The sequence below is a fragment of the Aythya marila genome (genome assembly GCF_965140915.1).
Source record: "Aythya marila genome assembly, chromosome: 26".
NCBI lineage: Eukaryota > Metazoa > Chordata > Aves > Anseriformes > Anatidae > Aythya > Aythya marila.
Genome location: NC_139067.1, coordinates 5,224,047 through 5,244,992, shown reverse-complemented (window position 1 = coordinate 5,244,992; position 20,946 = coordinate 5,224,047). Strand labels below are relative to the sequence as shown.

The following is a 20,946-nucleotide window of genomic DNA, read 5'->3' as shown; positions in this document are numbered from 1 at the left end:
ATTCCTGCCAGTTTTGGACCAGAAAGCCACTTACATTAGGCCAGCTATGCCTGCTTATTCCATTACAATTAACTAATACAACCTAAAGTCCCGCCAATGTTCCTTGAACAAACTTCCAGCTCTTCCTTTCAGCGATTCCTTGTTGCATTGGCTGGATTCACTGTACCTTGGCACGCTGTAGAGCTCACAGCAAGCACGCTTTCCCTGTGCTTTGCCAAAACCCATTTCCAGCCCCCTCACGCCTCCCACAGCACACGCGAATGGCTCGGGACGACCTGTGCAGCACGTCAGCCACGGCTCACCGACCCCTCCACTCTTGTGCAGCGCATCCTCTTCGGGCATGGGTTTGTTGCGCATCCTCCCTTGCAGCAGCTCCTGTGTCTGCAGGGGGCTCGACAGCTCTGTGCCACTACAGCGTTGCCCTGGCCATGAAGGCCCCCATTAAGCTGGAATATCCTCAGTTTAAAAGATCAGTTTGACTTTGCAACTGCTGGATAAAATAGTAGAGCCAGGACAGAGTTCAATACCTTAGCAGGAAGAACTCATTAAAAATGAGTCTTTGTATCTAGCAAAAATATTTTGCATGGAGGGAGGAGAAGAAGGCACAGGAGAGACAAGGTATTGTAATCAGGTACAGTTTTAATAGAATGTACATAAAGTTTACAACTTGAATATTTCTTCATAATGATTACCGGAAACACAGACGATCACACCTGGAGTGCAACACTCGACTCCACCAATCTGCAAGTCAGAGGTATTTCCAAGACCGCTACGAATCACTTTAATAACAACGTGGTTCAAGCGGAATACTACTCTTGCAACGTAAGTCACAGAGATTGCTCGTCACAGTCAGCAGAGGCCACAAACACCTGCAGCTTCAGCTTCCTGCTCCACGTGGAGACAACGCTCATCCACTGACAATAGGAGTTGCTTGCACTGCTGGATGTGGTGTGCGGAGATGCTCAACCAGTTGCAACCCCTGACACTTTCCTGCATCAAGCTCCCAGCACCGACCACACGGACACAGAAAGCCCCCTGCCCTCCCTGTGCTTGCAAGCAGCTCACTCTCCCTTGCTGCAGGAGAGAGTATGGTCAGGACTGGGGACCAGCACATTGCCAGATCACAACCATCCTTCCCACTTCTCAGGGGGGCTTTTCTAGCCATGTGTGACAACCTTCACCCTATGCACAATGGAAACTACAGGCTGGGGCTTATTTTTAGAAACTCAAACATAGCTGATCGGGTTTCAGGAATGCATTTCAGGACTGGAACAAGATTTCACTGTCACGATACCTGCTCTAAAAATGCTTTGGAGTCTTTTGGTGTACTGAAAGGCCTTAAATTAACACCGTGAGAAAAAAAAATAAAAATCAACTCCCCAACACAAGAGTCTTTGGTGGAAGCTGAGTTAAAGTAACCGATTACCACTTTGGAGTGATTGAGAGTTCAGCAATTAAACAGATCGCGCTCTGTCTTGCCTGATTAAGTCACTCTGAAGATGCGCTCCAGGCAGCGCGCATCATGATTGCTCATGCGGGTTTGCTGTCACGAGCTTAACATCACTGATGTGCTGCATGCATACCGTGCAGTACAGATTGAGTGTGCGCTGGCTTCAAGAGACTAAGATTGTAAACTGAACACCACACATGACTAGTGCCGAGATGAGAGATGGGGAGAAGGCCCAAAAATACTGCAGCAGGCGAACCCTGGGGTGGCTGGTCCCGGTATGTGCACTTGTGCAAATGTTGCAGCAAAGAGGCACAGAGAGCAAAGCCTGTTGCCTTTTCTTTTCTCCCCCCCCCCCCCCCTTTTTTTCATGCAGAAACTCTGCTTACTTGCTTTGAAGCGCTATGTTTCTAAGTGCATTCAAGTTAAGTTGGCAATGGATATGAACCACGTCGAAGATTGTCACAGGACTGAAGCGGTAACTGCATCCTTCTGGCCATGAGGTCTCCCAGGAGACCCAGGGCAGCTGGCAGAATTTACTACAGCTTTAAAAAAGGTGAAACCAGTGGTTCTGTTCAGAAAATTGACTTTAAAATGTTGCATTGAGGCCATACCAGTCTTACTGCATTAACATCACCAGCTAGGTGACAAAGAAAGCTACAAGCACTATTACTCCATGATCATTAGAAACTGCAGCTTCACAAAATACGGAAGTGAAATTTCCACTTACAATACATCACGCTGAAGCTGCAGTACTGGCCATGCAGGATTAGGAGGAATACAGGCTGGAAACTAGAATGGTATCAGACTAACTGGTATTGAAATTCAATTTTCTGACTGCAACCAGAAGTCCTATTCCTTCACAGGTCACACACATAGATTCAAACAAGCTCTCCCCCCATCGCCCCAACATATTTTTAAACCATTTAAGCACTAGATGCATGCCGGCAGGATCATGAGTTTCTGGGGCATGGTTAGCTTGCTCTGTGTAAAGTGCTTGAGGAACAGAAGCTGCCAAAATGCTAACTGGAAATTCAGCCTGACCCAACCTGAGCCCATGCTGCCGGTGAGCCCTTGCACCCAGCTGCACCTCTGCACACTCCCCATCCTCCCATGGCCAGCAGTGCAGGACAGAGAGGTCTGAACGATACAGGGCTCACCTCCGCCTCACTGATGTGAGCACACAAATTTTTTTTTTTCTTTTGTTAAGCGACACCTGGATGTGGTATCGTAAGAAGTTTCACAGAATTATCCAAAAGCAACTTTTCAAGTAAAAAAAAAAAAAAAAAAGAGAAAGAAAGGAAGGAGAACATGAATCCAGTTAACAGAGGTAATACCTTGAGCCCACATCTTATTTATATGTGGTACCTGCTTACTCCAGCAAAGCATATCCTGAGTGCACAGATCCATCCCTACACTGCCAAGCCCTGACCTTCCTTCTGTTGGCTTCCCGAGTGAATTTAACACCTTAAGGCCAAATTCAGCCTGCTGGCCATGTGCATGGCCACGGCACAGCCGTGTGCTGAAACAAATCTACACCCTCATGCTTAGCCTTCTTGGTATCCCCTGCATTTCACAGTTTGATATCACGGTCCTCCTTGGCATCTCTCACTGATCCAATCCAGCAACAACCTGCATGGTCAATCACTCTCGGGTATGTATTTGAACAGAAAACTCAATGACAACAAAATGCAATAAAGTACAACTTCGGCTTCACTAAAGGTCTTAAGGGAAACCCAGAAATTTCTTTGCAGCACTTTATCTCCCAGAGGCGGTGAGGAGCACAGGAAGAACACACCTGCAGCAGCACACCGGTGCTATGCAGCAGAACAAGGCAGGAGATCCAGCTGCACACAGCCTCCATGCCTCCAAGAGCTGTCCCTCCCCTCCCCAGGGCTTTCAACACCTCAGTCCCACTTTTTCTCTCTGTCTTCCAGGCAAACCCAATGCTGAATGCTCCCTGCAGTAACATTTGGTTTATTGCTTACAACTGTAGGTTTTGGAAGGGAACTGAGACTAGGGAGGGGATGCGGAATGCAGAGCAGTCGGTAACTCCTATCTGCACATGCTTTGTCATCTCCTGGTGCTCCAGACTTTTCCATCCACCCTCTCCTTACTGCAGGGCTGAAAATTCACCAGAGACCTGAACTGTGTTCCTGTTCATGTGCTCTGCTTTGTTTGAGCAGTCTTCACGTGCATCTGTAACAAGCTCGCTGAGTTACTTTAATGTTTATTATCTGGACATCAGCCAACACTATGGATGGAGGCAGTGTCTTCCCCCTCCCAAAAAAAAAACTAGACTGAATTTGGCTGCAGCAGCTTTCGCTGGTGTGACTCCAGCACATTACAAGGAGTTACATCATCCCTTCCCTTCCCTAGTGGGACAGTAGTCCTGAATCTTCTCTCTGAGTACAAGCACATCGGGAAGAGGGCATGACAGAAACCTGCTCCACTCGCAGCAGGTCCTGGCCACGGCAAACTACCTCAGCAGCCAGCTCCAACAACTCCCCCACAAAAGCTCAAAGGCACTTGTGAGAGAGCCCCAAAGGCCATCTGTCATTTATCCTTTGTGCAAGGCTCCAGCTTACAGGATAAGGATCAAATTCACTTGGGAAATGGTCACTGCAAGGCTTTTGAGAGGCTTGGCAGAAACTCCTGGAGTCAATGAGGAAGCCCTTGCAAACAAAACAACTGGAGATTGTTCTTGGGAGACATTCTGCAGCATCAGCACCTGTGAGGATGTAAGACCACTGCACTACAGAGGCATGAGTGACTGCGAGCCTAAAGAGCCCCCACACCTGCATGTTTTGAAACCAGACAACACTTACAAATACATAGCTGCTGCTGGCCAGAAATAGCAGGGCCAAGACAAGCAATGCAACAGGCACTTTGCAAAGACCAAGGCAGGAGGTTTCGCTCTTATCTCTGCCTTGTATTATTGTGAAAAGAGGGAAGCAAAGTCTACTTTATTTCTGCCTAGTGGCCAGCAGGTGACAAACAGCTGGAGTAAACCTTTTGGACTATCTTCCCACCAAACACCATATTGGGATTCACTACATCAATGGCAGAACAAACAGGGAGAAGATGTCTTTCTCTTTGGGAATATGGTAGGAAGCACAAGATTTCTGAAGTAGAGCAAATGTTACCAGAGAAGAGTGAGTAGATTTTGTTTGGGTTCATCTTGATTGATAAGAAAACAAAAAGCAGAACTGATGAATCTAGAGTCAAGTTCTCTGCTAGCATATATCAGTCTAACCGGATTGCACCCAATGCAGAATTACACCAAATGAGGTATACAGATCAGGACATCTGTCAGGTTATTTCCATAATAAACTTTTCCATCAGGCTTATTTTTAATACTGTGTTAATGCATAGCTCTCTCCTTCACAACAACAAAAGCAAATTTCTGGGTCCTACACTTTGGCATAAACCAGACAAGATACATGCATGTCAAAGTTTTGCTTGATATTTTGATTTTCCTAGTAACAGCAATGGTAGCAGCCTGACAGATTGCTACGCTGAAGTTTCAATTCTCGAGCATTTGAAAGACAAGCAGTGGAAGGCACTGAGTCCTCCTCCCGACTGCTCTGGGCACTGACACACTGTGCTCTGCACATGGCAGTGCTGCCACAAGGGGTGCTGCACACACGCTGCCACTGTTCTGCTTACCTCTGCACTGCATAGACCTGGTGCTAGACATTGCCTGTTGTGCATAAAAACCTACAAACACGCACTGTACATGAGCGAATGACCCTGGAGCCTCAGCTGCCAAGCTTGCCAGTGCTACCAGCAGCAGAATGTGTCACCTTGCTGTCCTCCAGAAGCCCCCACTGCTGGGAACGGAGTCCCAATAACCCTTCAACATGCGAAATCACTTATTTGCCAGAGCATGAGCCAGTCCTGCTTGACTTGCTCTGTAATTAATAAGCCTTCTAATTCATCTTATAACGTCTTTCCCCAGCCAGAAAGTATGGAATATTACAGTTTTGGAAAAGCATCTAAAAATACCTGGGGGTGGCATGGAAGGCAGTGAGAGGAGGAAGGTAAGAAGCAATCGAAAAGGATATGGAGATCCTGAGAGCCAGGCATTCAGATTAGCTAACATAACTTAAAATGGTTCAACTATGTATCACTGCAAATAGAGTTCTGACCAAATAATAATAATATATATATATATTGCTATGTCATTCAATTCAACTAAGAGGTTCAAGGTCCCATGAGAGGTGTTCTACAGGAAGCACACCTCCCAGCTCACAGCAGATTAAGGCTTTTGCTTTCCTGCTTTGGAAGGAAAGGGTGCTGAAGCAAAAGGATCCCCGTCAGGCAGTTCCGTAGTCCTGGAAGACAGGGGGGCAACAGATACAGATCCTGCTATTGCCTGTCTGTTGGTCTGAGAAACCACTTTGTAAGCAGCTATGGGTTTGACTTCAAGACCTTGCCCATCTTCTGGACTGTAGTGACGGGAGTATTTTGACAAGGATTGTGGACGGAAAGGCTTGTTAACCATGGAGCCCAGGATGGCTTCCTGTGGGAGCACTTGTCCTTGGTTCCTCTCACTGGGCATGCCGCTGTGGTCGGGTTGCACACCTTTAGAAGGGATGTTCTCCTGGGCCTCCACCGCTCTTACAGAAGGAGGAAGATTGGTCGGCTGAGTAAAGCATGCAGAGGGATACTGAGGTCTTGCCGAGGCCGTGGACCCATGAAATGCTGTATCCAGGCCTTGGAACATAGGGCTGGCTCTGTGTTGGACATCGCCTGCTTGACTTAGGAAAACAGGAGGTGTGAATGGTTCCTTAGGCATGCTATGAGAAGTCAACTCTTCCATGCTTTTCTTTTTTGTGAAAGGGGCTCTCAGAAACACATCTGCTTCTTCTGGATGCCTGTGAGCCAAATTGCTCTTGGAAATGAAAGGAGCTTTGGTAAAGACATCCACCTCATCAGGCACTTTTCTCGAGCTTCGGAAAGGAGCTGTGGCAAAAACATCTGGTTCATTAAAAACTTCCCCAGAGTGCGACTGGAAGGCAGGGAATGGCATCTCCCCTGCTCTGGCCTGGGAAGATTGAGAGTGGGCATCTTTGGAAGCCTCCCGTCTTTCCCTGTGTCCAGCTTGCAGGAACCCTGGGCCCAGCTTGCAGGTTTCCTCCTCCTCTTCTGAATCCATCAGTAAAGGCCTGGATCCACTACAATCCAAAATATCTCCTTCATGGTCTGTCCCCTCTCCTTCACTGCTGTAGAAGGAGCTGTTGCTTGAAGGACCATCTCTTGCTAAGTAGTCTGCCTCTGAGTTGTGCTGGGTTTTCACCTCTAGCATCTCAGACTGACCTTTGTACAAAGCAAGTCCATCACTGCCAGAAGGTCCTTTACAGAGATCAAGAGCTACAACTGGAAATAGGGCTGGATCCCTCTGCAGACCTAAAAATGCAAAAGAAGAGTGTTACTCAACAAGCTATATCTCTTTAGTCATAAGAATGAGTGTAAGTTCTTATTACACAAGAAATGTCATGAAGTTCAGATTTAAACCACCACCACACATGGAAAATGAGAAGGAGGGTAAATAAAAGAAAGTAAAAATGCCAGGGAGGGTATTTACCGCACACAAGCTGACACAACTCAGCACTGTCTCACGACTCAGGGACACCACAAGTACAAGTCTTCAGGAGATGGATGATGTTTGACAGACAAATGGGCACACTCAGCACCACTCACAGAGGTTTCTGTGCCACCCACAACCATGACCATCAGAGAGGTTTGCACTTTGTAGCCCTGCTGCCTGGGTGAAGCTTCAGTAAACTGTTCTCGTCATTTTATTCAGCACTGCTGCTTATCGCCTTAGGAGTGCCCTATAAACAGATGTATGGCTTGGCATAGCCTCTCTTTCTGTGAGCCATCCCACAGATACATGGAATCACACTCAGGCATGTAAAATACGCAGGGATGCCTTGCAATCTGCTAAATGTCAGCCTGTAGCTTTTAATGAATTCTGGTAACTATAGCAGCGTTATTTTAAACTACTGCAAGACAAGTGATTTTAAACAATCCATACCATGATTTCAAATGAAATGTCTAACATAACTATAGCAATCTGGCTTGGTTCTGCATTGGTTTAACAGGGCAATGCAGGGAGAGGCTTGCAGAACTGCTCTTCTCCAGTTACAGGAGCCCAAGATTGGGTTGGTTTTGCCTTATGACTCACAACAGACAGAACAGAAGATATCTTACCTTCAGAGAACTATTGGCAGGTTAGGAGTATGTCATTGGACTCATGTTAGCAAAAGGACAGGAAAAAGGCATATGAGAACTAAGCAGTAGGAATCGCAGGAAGAACAGGTGGGGCGGGGTGGGGGGGAAGGTGGTTTGGTGTCCACTGACCGATGGAAAAGCAAGGTACTACCCAACCACCCCCGTGGTGACAAAATAGCTTTACCATGTCCAAACTCTGCCCAGATTAATGGTTTGAACTTACACAGCCATCATAGGCTGCAAGGCGCTTCTTGACAGTCTGTAGATGTATGCAAGTTAACCCGTTCTCAGCCATTTCTTAATTAAAGACACAGTACTCATTCATTAGGCATCAAAATTGTTATTTATTGGGAAACTATTCACTGCGATACATTACACTGCTAAATAAAGACAGTGTAGATATGTGAACATTTTATGTTGCTCTACAAAAATACTATCTATCTTTCCTGAAACCCATGTTGTCAGCAATGATTTCACCTTAGATACTAATCTGTTAGATTACAGGAATGATATGTGCGTGGTTGTGTTTTCTTCCAGGAGGCTGGTTATGTATTTTACCAGGTATTATTGTGAGATTTCAAGAATACAGGTGGAAGCAAACCAAGACCAGTTGCCACACTGTGCAAACACCTCTGAATTACCCAGTCCTCATTGAGACAGAGCATAGAGGAAAACAGGAAAAGCAAAAACGTATTTACCATAGCGAGTATTATGCCAATGAAAACCAACCCAGTTTTCACAAGAAGAGCACAAACAAGAATTTTCTTTTTAAAGACTTACACGCCTGAGTTGTGTCTATGTTCATGCAAGTGATGACATTTGGGACAGAGTTAAGAGACAGGCTGACAGGATATAAGCCCTAGTTGGTGGAGAGAGGTTTTTTTTTTTTTTTTGAAGCAATTTTCTCCTTTGCTAATGCCAGTACAGGAGTTACAAATTACTCAAGGGAAAAAATGAAGTGATGTTTAAGTAGTAACTCGTTCTGGCCTTCAATTAGGAGCTGGTTTCACTTGAAGTTGCTAGACAACACAGCAAAGAGACTAGGGTACATGCTAATTTAAAACCAATGAAAATTGGTACAGCAATGTTAAAATCTAGTAGGTTACCAGAGAACCTTGGCAACTTACTGATGGAGAGGAGCACCATCTACACCCTGACATTGTATTTTTCTGACACCAAAGAAGGCAGACTGGTTTCCAGACACCACCTCGGGGTAACTCATCTCAGGCAGCTTCCCCCCATATCCCCGTTCTTGCTTTCCTTCATTTTGCTTCACCAAGAGAAGCAAAAGGCAAAGTTATAGTCTCAGGAGGAGCTATGGCAGCATCACTAGAGAGAAGATAACATCATGGAGCATTTCACTGCAGCTGGGTGTGTGACTGACCAGACCATGGCTTAGACCTCTTGCAGTCAACAATCTTGTATGTTAAAAGGCCTGAGCTATGCTCAGGCACAAAAATGTCCAATCAGACAAAACAAAACAAAACATAAACCCCTTTGTTAGTGCTAACCCGACATTTAAACAAGAAAAAGTTGGGGGATTCCCATAAGCAGCCATAGCTACAACCTGCACAGCTGAACTCCTGGAGGTTCGCAGCCTTTAGGATGACAGAATTTATGTTGGCCAGCACCAATGGATGGGTGTGCAGGTCTGCAATCACAGATGATCGAGAATGAAGCACTTGAGGGGCTGCTCCACATTAAAAGGTTGGGCAGTTTTGTTTGGTGTTACAGCAAAGGAGAGAAATGGCTGCCCCATGAGGTGTTAACAGTGCAACTGTAAAGGGCAAATTCGTAAATTTCATAAAGTGCTTTTCTTTTTGAAGCTCTGGCCCTTCTCTGAGCCAGCTGGGCTCCTGTTCGCACCAGAGGCATGCTATGCAAGAGGCCTGGAAAGATACAGGCAGACGGCTGCTGGAACCAACCCACACAGCACCCACAACCCCTCGTGCTAAAGGGATGCTGCTCCTGCAGAGGCAGCGATTGCTGACTGCCTCCTGCATCAAGCCGGACAGCAGCCACATCTTTTGTCCCCTCCTCCCCAGGACTCCTGGGATCTGCAAGGTATTTCACTGGGAAGCAGCCCTTATTTCATCAATTAAGGCTTCAGTTTTATAGCACATACCTTACTCCATGAAGTCTTTACAGATGCTTATGCTTACCAATGACATTTGTTTCTACCCCTGAACATTTGTATGTAATTGCTTTTATTCCAGGGTCAGATACAAAGCAATTATCTGAATGAATGAATAAATAAATAAATACTCAATTATACTCAGGCTCCCTTTCTAAGGAAGTTTTTGTTACTATGGGAGAATTCAAATCATAAAAGTACCTCTGGCTCAGTACACCAGGAACACACCCTGCCTTCTGAGGTGGGGAACACAGAGCAGCTCCGGCTTCCAGATTACCACTGCTTGCAAAACACCACAAAGAATGGGTTGTAATTTTACACGCAGTTAACAATTTGAAGACACTGTTTACCCTTGAGATACAGCACTGATACACATGGTTCCTGTCTTTCACAGAAAACAGTACACAGACATGGCAAGGTACTGAAATAACTGATGGGAATTACTCTCCCTTTTAAAGGGCCTGCAAAGAGGCAGAGCAGTCACCACAGGGCCACCCCACACAGGGCTTTCAAGTTAGCAGACATCAAAGCAGGACACTGAAGGTCGGCATCACCCTTCCCATGTCAATTCAGGCAGCAAAATGGTTTTTCCCCACGTCACTGCACATCACAGTGGGACCATCTTCAGGGTGCTTCATTTCCAGAAGATGAGGAATTTAATGATCTAGTTTTGGCACACTTGCACAGTCGTTTGCACTGTGCAAAATGAGATAGAGTAGGTGTTGAAGGCACAAACTGCACACACTATTCCATCAGGTCATGAACTAGACCAACCGACTGGAGACTAACATCATCTTTTGGGTTTTCACCCTCATTTGTACAAGCCAAGCGTTACATATTCAAGTCATCTTTAAGATGCAGGCGAGTTTCTAGAGGTTAAACTCCCCCCTGTGGAGGGCACAAGCCTTGCAGATCACTGATGTCCTTACACCCACCCAGCAAAGCAGCCCACCCAAGGAGCAACGAGGAGGTTTGGTGCCGTGCATGGAGTCTGCATTCCTGTGCATAGGCACAGCTCTCTCCAGAGCAGAACTTCCCTTGGGTACAGAAGTCTACTACACTGCTAAAATCACCCCACTGCTCCCTCCCCGCCTGCCCCGACCTCCCAAGTCCATATTACCTGCCGTAGTTAATGTGCAGTGCCCACACCTCAAAGAAGTCACAGGGGAAATTCTCACCCGACTACTGGTAGCTGAGTGGACTGATAAGCCTCATGCATTGGAGCACTCCCCCATGGTACATTCACTCTTCCCCCACATCTGTGCCAGGTCCTACCAGCTCTGACTGGTACCTATACAAGTTCTTGAACTGCAAACTGTATTGGCCAACAAAGAAGATAACTTATTTTATACAGACAGGTGCACATACATGTTCACACTTCAAACACTCATGCAGCACGCAGCTTGATGACATTTTCTGTGGTCCGAGGCCTATATGCTCCACTTCTTGCATTTGCCCCTGAAACTTGCTCAACTGTCTTTGGCCTGAATTGCATTTGAGCTTTCATTTTAATAACATGATTTTAAAGAAAAAAAAGAAAAAAGAAACCACTTTTCAAATAAGGTGGTTTTGGAAAGTCACATGAGGCAATACCCTGTGAGGTTTCAGACTGAAGAATACACTGGGGACAGGACCTCTTGAGATCTTCCAAACAGGAATATAGACATCATCATGCTCTTAAGAGAAGTCTTCCTCTGAAAACAATTTTTAGATGCAGATATGCCACAAAAAGCCACCCATGCCACAGCTTTTCCACACATCTCTCAGCCTTTGCCAGCACACCCAAGTTTTCAGGTCGCACAGCTCCTGCAGCACTTGCCAATCCTTCAGTAACCTCGTACTTGACCAAGTTCCAAGGAACCCAGTGAACACTTGGACAGCCAGAATTCAGGAAGCCATAGCCACCTGGCTATGGGATGGCTGCACCTGACAGTGGATCATCAGACATGATATGCATTTGCTGATCTCTGAATTGTGGGTGACACACTTGTCCTAATCCAGTTAAATAACTGGGGAAGAGTTTGAAAGGCAGGAGCAGTTTGAGACCCAAGACCCCTCAGAGTCAGCAAGAACTGACATCTAAGTTCTAGCTATTGCTTTTAACATCTCATCACCCCAAAAGCAGAATTTATTCTTGCACCCAAAGCACAGCCTTGAGTTGAAATGAAGTTGCTTTGTGTACTGTGGTTGCATCTGAAGTACCAGGATACATCAAAATAATCAATACCCAGAACAATACAAGCTCACGCCTACTAGGGCAAAAGGGCTCCTCTGTCATCCTGGCATATATAAACAGCACACACCAGGCAGGGAAGAAAATCATTCTGCTGCAAGTTTGCTGTCTGCATGTATATATTATGTTACTTAACAACATCTGACCCTCCAAAGGAGACAGGAAACACCTCTAATGGCTTCAAATGAGGTTGCAGCCATAGCTATATGAGAACCATTCTGACACAATTTCAGGAATGCTGGGTACCAAACTTCTTCCATGTGGATACTGGATGAAAGTTCAATTTGTTCCTTCACAGTAGCAGCTTTCACACAAACTCCTCAACTTTTGGGCAGCACACAAATACTAACCTACTGCCTCTAGGACAATCACATTTTTTGGAGAGCTTCAAATTAATCACACATATCCACCCATTCATTTCACATTCCTTGCATTTTTTCATTCACTTAGCACGTAGGCAGAGTGTCTTCTCTGATGAAGTACATCTAGGTAACAGACATCTCTAAAAATGTATGCTTTCATTGTATTGTGTTTCCCACCCAGATCCATGAATGGCTACTTGAAAAAGCAATAAAATGAACATTCACATCTGCTTATTTAATAGCATTATTAACAACCCAGTGCATTTATAATTTTTCCAGAACCCTTGAACAAGTGCCATTTAAAATCTTAAACATTCTTTAAAAGTACTTTAATTCACAGAAATCTTTGTTTCTAATATACAGTAGATGGTTACTTTTTAAAATCCATTCTCTTTTCATATATTCTCAGTATCTGACTATACAATAACTTTCTATCTATAGCGTCTTCATGTTTCCAGTCCAGCTTGCCTGTGCTTTAGGAATATAAAACAAAAAAATAATAAAGTTCTATCCACAATTTTACTAAGGTCATTTCCATAGTTCTCATGTAAAGCTTCTCTCGGAAAGTGCAGTATACACATGTAATGATACAACACACTTAAGCAATACTTTTATTATTAAGTGTAGGTTTTAAAAGAAGAGTAATGTAGAGCAGACACAATTGATGGCAATTCTATTTACAGAATTTGTTAACCTAAGCATTGGGGTGAGGGAATAGTGGAGAGACTGGAGATAGGAAAAGAGTAGTCATGAACTTTGATTTCTTTCCGTCTTAGCGAGAGGTCAGTACATACATATTTCAGTCGTTCATACTTCCGCACATGGGAAACTGCACTTTTACTAATACAGCTACATACACATACACAAGGTTAGCAGTGTAAGCTATTAATTATTCCACTACAGAGGAAGAGTCCTTCTGTTCAGAAAGAGCTTTCAAATACAAGATAGAAATTCCGGACTTCATGATCATAAACCAATGAAAACAAGTTTAGCGTATCCAGCTAGCTGACAAACTAAGCATGTAAAGGGAAAAAGAAAATGTAAAACCCATCAAATTGTAGCAGCACTTATTTCAAACCACCTGAACCAAGTGCATGCTTGATCCACAAAGACTGAAGAGTGGAATAAAGTCCACAGTAATCTTTGTCTACCGAAAGAAAAAGGTTCCATACTTAACTGGTTTGCACTATATGCAGTTACAAGAGAAAACAGGGAACCCAGAACAGATACCAGATGCTTGACTAAAACCAGGATTGAAGTAGACAAACAACTGTAGGACAATTTGTTTCGTACACAATTTACAGTAGGTTGGGGGGGATTTTTTTTTGCCAGTCAAACACAGAAATAGTCACAGAAAATACATCTGCTGTTGCCACAATGCCCTTTTCAGCCTAAAAAAGGTCAACAAAAAGCTAATCACAGCCATACTCACACATATTTGGTTCAAAATCTTGTTATATTTAACTTAGGGTGATTTTTGCAGCATTAACAATCTGGTGGCTTTTTTTTTTTTTTTTTTGAGCTCCCCCCCACCCCCATCCCACGGAAGCACAGTTCATTCATAAGCAGGATTGTTAAACAGCGAACAATTAGCTGGGGGCAGTCCAGAAAACTCTTTTCATATGCACCATCACCAGAGGTACTAAGCATGACTACTTCAGGAGAATTCAGTGCTTTTTCCTCCTCTGAAGCATATACTGGCAATTTAGAAACATCAGCTCTCCTAACCTGTATTCTGCAGGAGAGGGACGTCCCTACCAATTTCACTCGTCCCCTTCCTCCTGCCCATTCATCAGAAAATTAGGAAAAAAAAAAAAAGGAAAGCAAAAAACAAACTCAGAAACACAAACTCAAAAGATTGAAACAGTTGTTTACACACTACTATATGGAGAAAGGAGTCTGTTGTATGCAGGGATCGTACATCAGCTATGATTATCTAAATCATTTATAGTTAGGCTTTCCATGATGCTATGTGTACATCTCAGCAGGGTGGCTAATGACGGTGCTCTCTTTAGACATGGGCTAGCAGAAACAGGTGCAGAAGGAACCACAGCAGGTTTTCACCAGCTTTAGAGAGGACTACCTGGAGAACTGAGACAGAATCTTTTGTGGGGCATGGGAAGACAGGGAGAAATATGGGTGACTGTCTCTTGTTGGCAGATTTGTTTTTCTTTTAATTAAGGAAAAGAACAAAAACCAAAAGAACCACAACTGAAGGTAACTCCTCTGGAAATGAAAACGGAGGATTAGGTACGTTACAGAAACTGCGTCTGCTACTGTGTCACTGCTACAGGTCTATGAGCTGATCCACCAGCAGTAAAGACCTGGCTATGTTGGGAAGACTGGACTCAGAGCTTCCACTGTTGTTTCTAGAATGCCCACCTGAAAGTGTGAGAGATAGGAATTCAGTATTGAACAGGACACACACACACACGACAGTTTCAGATGTTCAAGAGCAAGCAAGAAAAAAAGTCAAAGCAAAACAGAAAACCCGCTCAAGCTCTTCTCATTACTTGCATCATGATAGCAACTTTTCCTTTGCTCACTCTTCCACCCTCTCCCTCCCCTCCAAACCCAGCTTGCTAGACTTGCATGGAAAAACATCGCAGCAGCTTCTGTGCCAACAGAAATCTCTACATCCAAGCTGCAGAATTCAGTCATTACTAAAGGACTATAAAACAATTTTAAGTACTCCCACAACCAATGGAACGGACTGTTCAATGTTTAACATGTTAAAAATTAGTTGCTGTTTTAAAAGCATCTTTGAGTTTCCATCCACTGTAGGGAGAGTTGAGCTTTCTCAAGAGAGAGATTCTGTTCTTTATTCAAAGTAGCCTATCTTGGCCCAACTTTGGTAGAAATCTCCTCTATATGCAGGAGCAGAGTTTAGTATCACAGAACTTTTTCTGATAAGCACCAGTCTTTGGAAGCTAGCATTAGATGCAGAGCAGCTGTACAGTATACTCATGCTGTAAATGAAAATGGTAGTTAGGGAAGTCAAAAAAGTTCTACCAAACTAAAAACCAAAACCAGATAAAGGGAGCTCTGTAATGCATTTTAAGCCTATGCTAGCATACCAAAAGTTGTAAACAAAGCCTTTTGATGGCTTGACTGCACAGAGACTTGACTGCACATTTGATTGGCCATACTGAAAAATCCTGTCTATAAGAGCTACAAAATTCAGCAGTATCATTTGTTTTAGGGAAACAGTACTGCTCCTTAGACTCAACCTTGCATAAGGCAAAAATTGTTTGCAAAGATGACATTAATGTGATGCAGGTGACAGGAATACTGTAAAAGGAGAAACTTTCCAGTCTGTGTCCTAAAGGTGAAGAACACTCAAAAGCTCTTCAAAGGAGGTGGGTACCACCTACCAGGCTTCTCACACAGTTCCCACAAGCACCTTTGAAAATCATTAGTCAGAAATAAAAATACTCGCTTTTGGCAAAAGTTATAAATGACTATTATCACCTCCCTTTCTCGTACCTCATGCCAAGTTCACTTAAAAGTCAAAGGACCTCCTTCCACTGGTTTAAACAGTAAATAAGAACCTCAGAGAATAAGAATTTGCTACTGTACATTAAGCATAGAACTATTAGTGTACCCTGCCTGGCAGACTGGTAGAAATTACTTCATGGGACCTAAAGATGCTTGCACATCTATTCTATCTCTTTGGGCATGCAACCTTCTCATAAACAGAAAATCTAGAGACACTGCAGGGCCAATATAAATCAGAGAAAGCCTGAGCTCACTAAACACTACAATTATAATATCTTACAATTTACGATTTGCATTACTTCACATATACTGTAGTACCACTATCCCAGAACTAATATATGTTCATTGTTTTTCTCCTTCCCTTTTCCACACCCAAATCCTGGCTTACCTTGTGAATTTTTGGATATCAACACTGGAATTGGGTCAAACTCATCTTCTGTCACTTTTTCAGAGCCCTCAGGAGCATCAAAGCCTGCTATCAGGTTAGTATCTTCTGCAGTGTGAAGGAGAAACAGAGGTAAAGAAGCAAAGATAGCAGAGAAAGCTGGTTAGAATTGCCAAAAAGTGTTAGAACATCTTAATGTTTTCAGAGACAGGGTTTAGAAGAAGGAGTTTCATTTAAAAGATGAAGTAAAGTCAGTAAGCCTTTAGTAAAGAAGGTAAGATGTAAAAGAAGCAATCAAATACCAAAGTAGAGGGAAAAAAACAAACAAACAAGAAAAAAAAAAAAACAACAACCAAAACTCAAATCAAAAGGCAAGCCAAGTGACAAGAAACAAAATAAAGTTTGGTCAATCTGAAGGCTTAACAAGTGGCAGAGCTCAATGATGTGGTAAAAGCCTGGGGCATAAACTGATGAGGATTGTAGATACTCTAAGTCATCATTCAGTGGCCATCAGATATTAGCATAGTTTGATAGAGCAATCTGTCTCTCCAGTTACCAGCTCTCATGTACAGGGAGAAGAAAAGGGCTGAGAAAAATGCAGAAAAAATTCCAGTCATCTACAGTGGATGAAACCCCAGAGCTATTTTTACCCACAGGGATAAAACAAAAAAACGCAACGTAAAGACAGATTTCCAAGGTGTCCAACATATAACTAGACACACAGAGAGATCCTAAAAGGCAACTAGAGCAGTTCTGGCACATAATTCCATTGATTTTAAACCATGTCAACAGGAATTAGACACTTGGTGGGAGGCACTTTCAACTACTTTCACAGTAGCTCAGATATTTATTAGCCTTATCAAGCAATTACACACCTTCAGGGACTTTCATACTCTCATTGTGCATCACTACTACTTACTTTAGACACCTAAAATACCTTCCAAAATCTGGTTCTCAATTACTACATGAAATATGTCAGAAAGCATCGCAAGGACATGTAAAAGTTGATGTTTTCCAAGGAACAGTAACATTCCTGTTATGTTTGGATCAAAAATAAAAGCTCTTTACCTAAAGCTGACAGGTACACTAACAGGCTTTGGGTAAGATGATGCAAGAACCAACTTGTGAAAATACCTTGTCCTCTGGAAGATCAGATTCAGGAAAAAAAAAGAAAAAAAAAGAAGAAAGGAAGGAAGTTTTATAGAAGACTAGGCTGTAAAGCATCAAAACCAAATATATTTGGTCTTGACAGAAAGTCTCGTCCTGTCATCACTGTCTCTGGAGTTATTTGTGGCTCTTCATAACATTGTTGAGAGCCTCTGAAAGCATCCTATTTCCATCTGACTTCATTTATAATCACAATTGCTCGTACGCCCAGAATTTGCTATACAAGAAACTAGTCAAGGAACGCTGCTCAGTTGTGGACCATCTTTCCTGAGGAAAAGCTGCGAGTGTCCCAGTTTGGGCAGAACTCCGTGGAAGAAGTATCTATGCACAAAAGCATTTGAGCTTGCCTTAATAACTACACATCACTATAACTGGAAAAAAACTTCTTTTCTCTCACACACATGCAGCTTAGAGCCATGTTCAGCAAACACGGGTTAAGAAATCCTGAAAGCTGAACAAAAACTCAGCAGCCACAAAACGCAACACAGCCTAGTAAAGCACATAGGAAAGGATGCTATGGCTTGGCTGAAGCATTAAACCATGTTCAAAACACAGCTGCTTTTTCTTGTCCTCCTGGTCCCACTGAGAACTTGCAGCACTGCAGTTCCATGGGCTGATTACACCTATGGATATCACTATCTGCCCCATCAGCTTTACAACACCAAAGCCAGGACTGGATAAACAAACCAAAAAAAAAGAATGGGACAGATGTATAGTTAATGGCCACATCCAGAGCTATAAAAGCAGGGTTTGAACAGAAGTCACCAATTAATTTTGGAAGAGTTTATTTATATTTTGCCCCCTTCCCCGTCTCCCTGCTCCTACTCCTGCTAATGGAAGTCTCACAGACCCTGTCAGATGTGAGCCTCTCATTCCAGAGGGAACAGCAGGGCAGCCAGGGAGAAGTCATGCAGAAGTCCGTTAATTTGTTTTCTCATTAAGTCACACCAAAAATGTTTTGGCTTTGCTATGTTCCAGACACAAAGTAATAATTGCTTGACATATATTTCAAGCCATTTACTCAAAATAAAGTGGCATGAAAGTGTATTATAGCAAACAGCAATTAGAACAACTGCTTGTTTAAACTCAAAAGCTCTATGAAAAATAGTCTCATTTTGAAGTGCCATCAAGTGTAAAAATTGATTGCAGACTGTTTTACAGCAATTCCTCTGAGGACAGATCATTTTGTGTTGCTATAGGGATACTTACCAAACGAACTAAGCAAAACCCAGTGTCAAGGGGCACCAAATGGTTAGCATTCAAGCCTCTGAGCCGGTCTTTGCAAGGCAATAAATAGCACAAAAGTCCTGGTCCTCCCTCCCACTCAGGTGGAGGTGTACTACCCAATATTCACTACAAGCTTGGCTTATACAAATAATCTGCTAACATTTGCCTTGTCCTCAAGGGAGGCACACACTGTTCACAACTGCTTTAGCCCATAGCAGGAATGTGCCAGAACAGAGCCAGAAGTATTCACCATGAAAATCACACTTCAGCTGATAGCTCTTCAAACTACTCCACTGCCACTACTACACCTTCAGCGCGTGAGAAGGCCCAAATTTTAGCTGGATGCTCTGCAGCTCGGGAAAAAAAAAAGTCATCTGATACAGGATCCGGCTTCCCAGGGTCCTCTCTTCTTGATTTTTAGTGGAAGAGAGAACAGAACTCAGACCACTGCACTGTATTTTCACAGATCCCCTCAAGCTGAAAAAATAAAGGGCAGATCTGCAACTCTTAGAAATTATCACAATCTACTTCTTTGCAGCTCTGCTGTTTTGTGTTACTGTAAAACTACTCCACTTTTCAATTAGATATTGTACTTAGACTTTCATTCATTTTTGCTGGTTTGACTCAAGAACCTTCTCCTGATAACCACTGAAATCAGCCTCCAGATCTGAAAGAGCTCAGTCACATGCTACAGACATGAATGTCGACAGACAAAAAAAAAACACAACAAACATTCAGAAACATGTGACACCAGTATAGATCATTATCAGGCTCCCTTCCAGATTCAATAATACAGCATAAAAGCAAATCTTACATCTTATGTGCAAAAGGCAAAACAAGAGTATTCACACATCATCCTGAAGAAGGGCTGCATACAAAAAAACACCCATCCTTTACACTCACTATGTCATTTTGTCTCGTGGAAGATATCACCTGCCTTTATTTACAATTAGGCTGAATACATTAACCTGTATTTTTCCCTTAGTGCTTCAATTCCCATTACAAGTTTCACCAGCTTGGGGAAAAAACAAAGCAATGGCCTGGGGGAAAAAACAAACAAACCCACCACTAGGACATGGAGCATAGCATCTGCTTGTGTAAACTGGTATTAACTTCATTTAATGTCAGAAGACCGACTTCTAGGATTGATTAGACATTAGAGACAGGAGGGACTGTTTACCTTTGTGAGGTTGAGCTGTGAAAGCTACAGGAGCAAACTCATCCAAGAGGTCAGCAGCAGGGTTAGAAAGCAGAGAACAGTCAAGCAGAGAGTCTTCCCCAGTGAGAGAGTCTGAATCCAGGTTAACATCCCAAGGCCGCAAGGTAGCATTAAATAGGACACAAACACTGTTAAACTCATATTCGCACATTCCTGTTCCCGTCCATTTAGCGTGCAAAGAGAGCATTGATGCAAAGCCAGAAAAAAAAACTGTCCTTTTTTATAGTGAAAAATATTTCTCACTTCTCTGCAGTGAGGGCAGAGGGATTTCCAACACCTTTATCAATATATAACACAGTTTCTGTGGTGCTAACTGCCCTCTGAAGTAGAGTATACAACAGTGAAATCCCATACAAGCAATACATTAAATTAGATGGGGGGGATGGAGGGAAAGGAGTTGCAGGGACTCCGGCAAAACTAAGCGCACTGGCTGTTTCACAGCAGACCTCTGAAAAGATATCAAGTACATCTGCAGCAGAAGATGCCAGATCAACACCTTCATAATTAGGAAGGAACATGAATGGCTCATTACCATTACAGAACAAACAGAAATCTGCAAGTGCTCCAGATTTCAAAATATTCATCAGAGCATTACTCTGGCACCTAAGGTTTGTAATAGTGGGCTGAAGGAATGCTGTACCGTTCAAACAACAAACAGCATTGACTTTTAAGGAACCGTGCAGCACCCACTTATCAAAACGCACCAGCAAGCACAGTTTACATTGGTGGGGAAAGCAGTGAGAGAAGAGATGTTTATGTCCATGCAGATACTCTGATTTTTTATAGCAAGGTTACACAGCCCATCCCAGTGCAATGCACCCTTGCCATGCCACAGACCCTCCCACCTCACCAACCTGTTCTGTTGGAAGCAACCGACTCAGTCTGCGACACAAGGCGTTGGGGCAATGGAGCCTCGAGGCCTGGTATGAGACTCTCAAAAGCTACGTCAGGTTTTCCTTTCCAAATGTGCAAAACGCCAGCGCAGAGGAGAATCCAGAGGTTAGTTTGCAAGACACCACGAAAGTTAGAACTAA

General features: G+C 43.5%; 2 protein-coding genes across 10 annotated transcripts in view; both read right to left on the bottom strand.

The window, feature by feature from the left end:
• Positions 1 to 540: 540 nt before the first annotated feature.
• The window catches only part of LOC309887761 (uncharacterized protein FLJ45252-like), a 37,284-nt gene continuing 16,878 nt past the window's right edge, over positions 541 to 20,946 (bottom strand). Inside the window, exon 2 of the mRNA XM_082779715.1 lies at positions 541 to 6,859. Coding sequence (XP_082635841.1) covers positions 5,709 to 6,758 — 1,050 coding nt within the window. The 5' untranslated portion in view covers positions 6,759 to 6,859 and the 3' untranslated portion in view covers positions 541 to 5,708. The remainder of the gene's footprint in view (positions 6,860 to 20,946) is intronic.
• AAK1 (AP2 associated kinase 1) overlaps positions 12,646 to 20,946 on the bottom strand; it is an 84,456-nt gene continuing 76,155 nt past the window's right edge. For 2 of the 9 annotated variants that reach the window (XM_082779704.1, XM_082779706.1), the window contains one exon: positions 12,647 to 14,798. In XM_082779704.1, coding sequence (XP_082635830.1) covers positions 14,704 to 14,798 — 95 coding nt within the window. In that variant the 3' untranslated portion in view covers positions 12,647 to 14,703. Of the gene's footprint in view, positions 14,799 to 16,302; positions 16,408 to 16,461; positions 16,560 to 19,873; positions 19,985 to 20,766; positions 20,869 to 20,946 lie in introns of those variants that run through there. The other 7 variants (XM_082779697.1, XM_082779700.1, XM_082779699.1 and 4 more) reach the window with 7 other exon arrangements.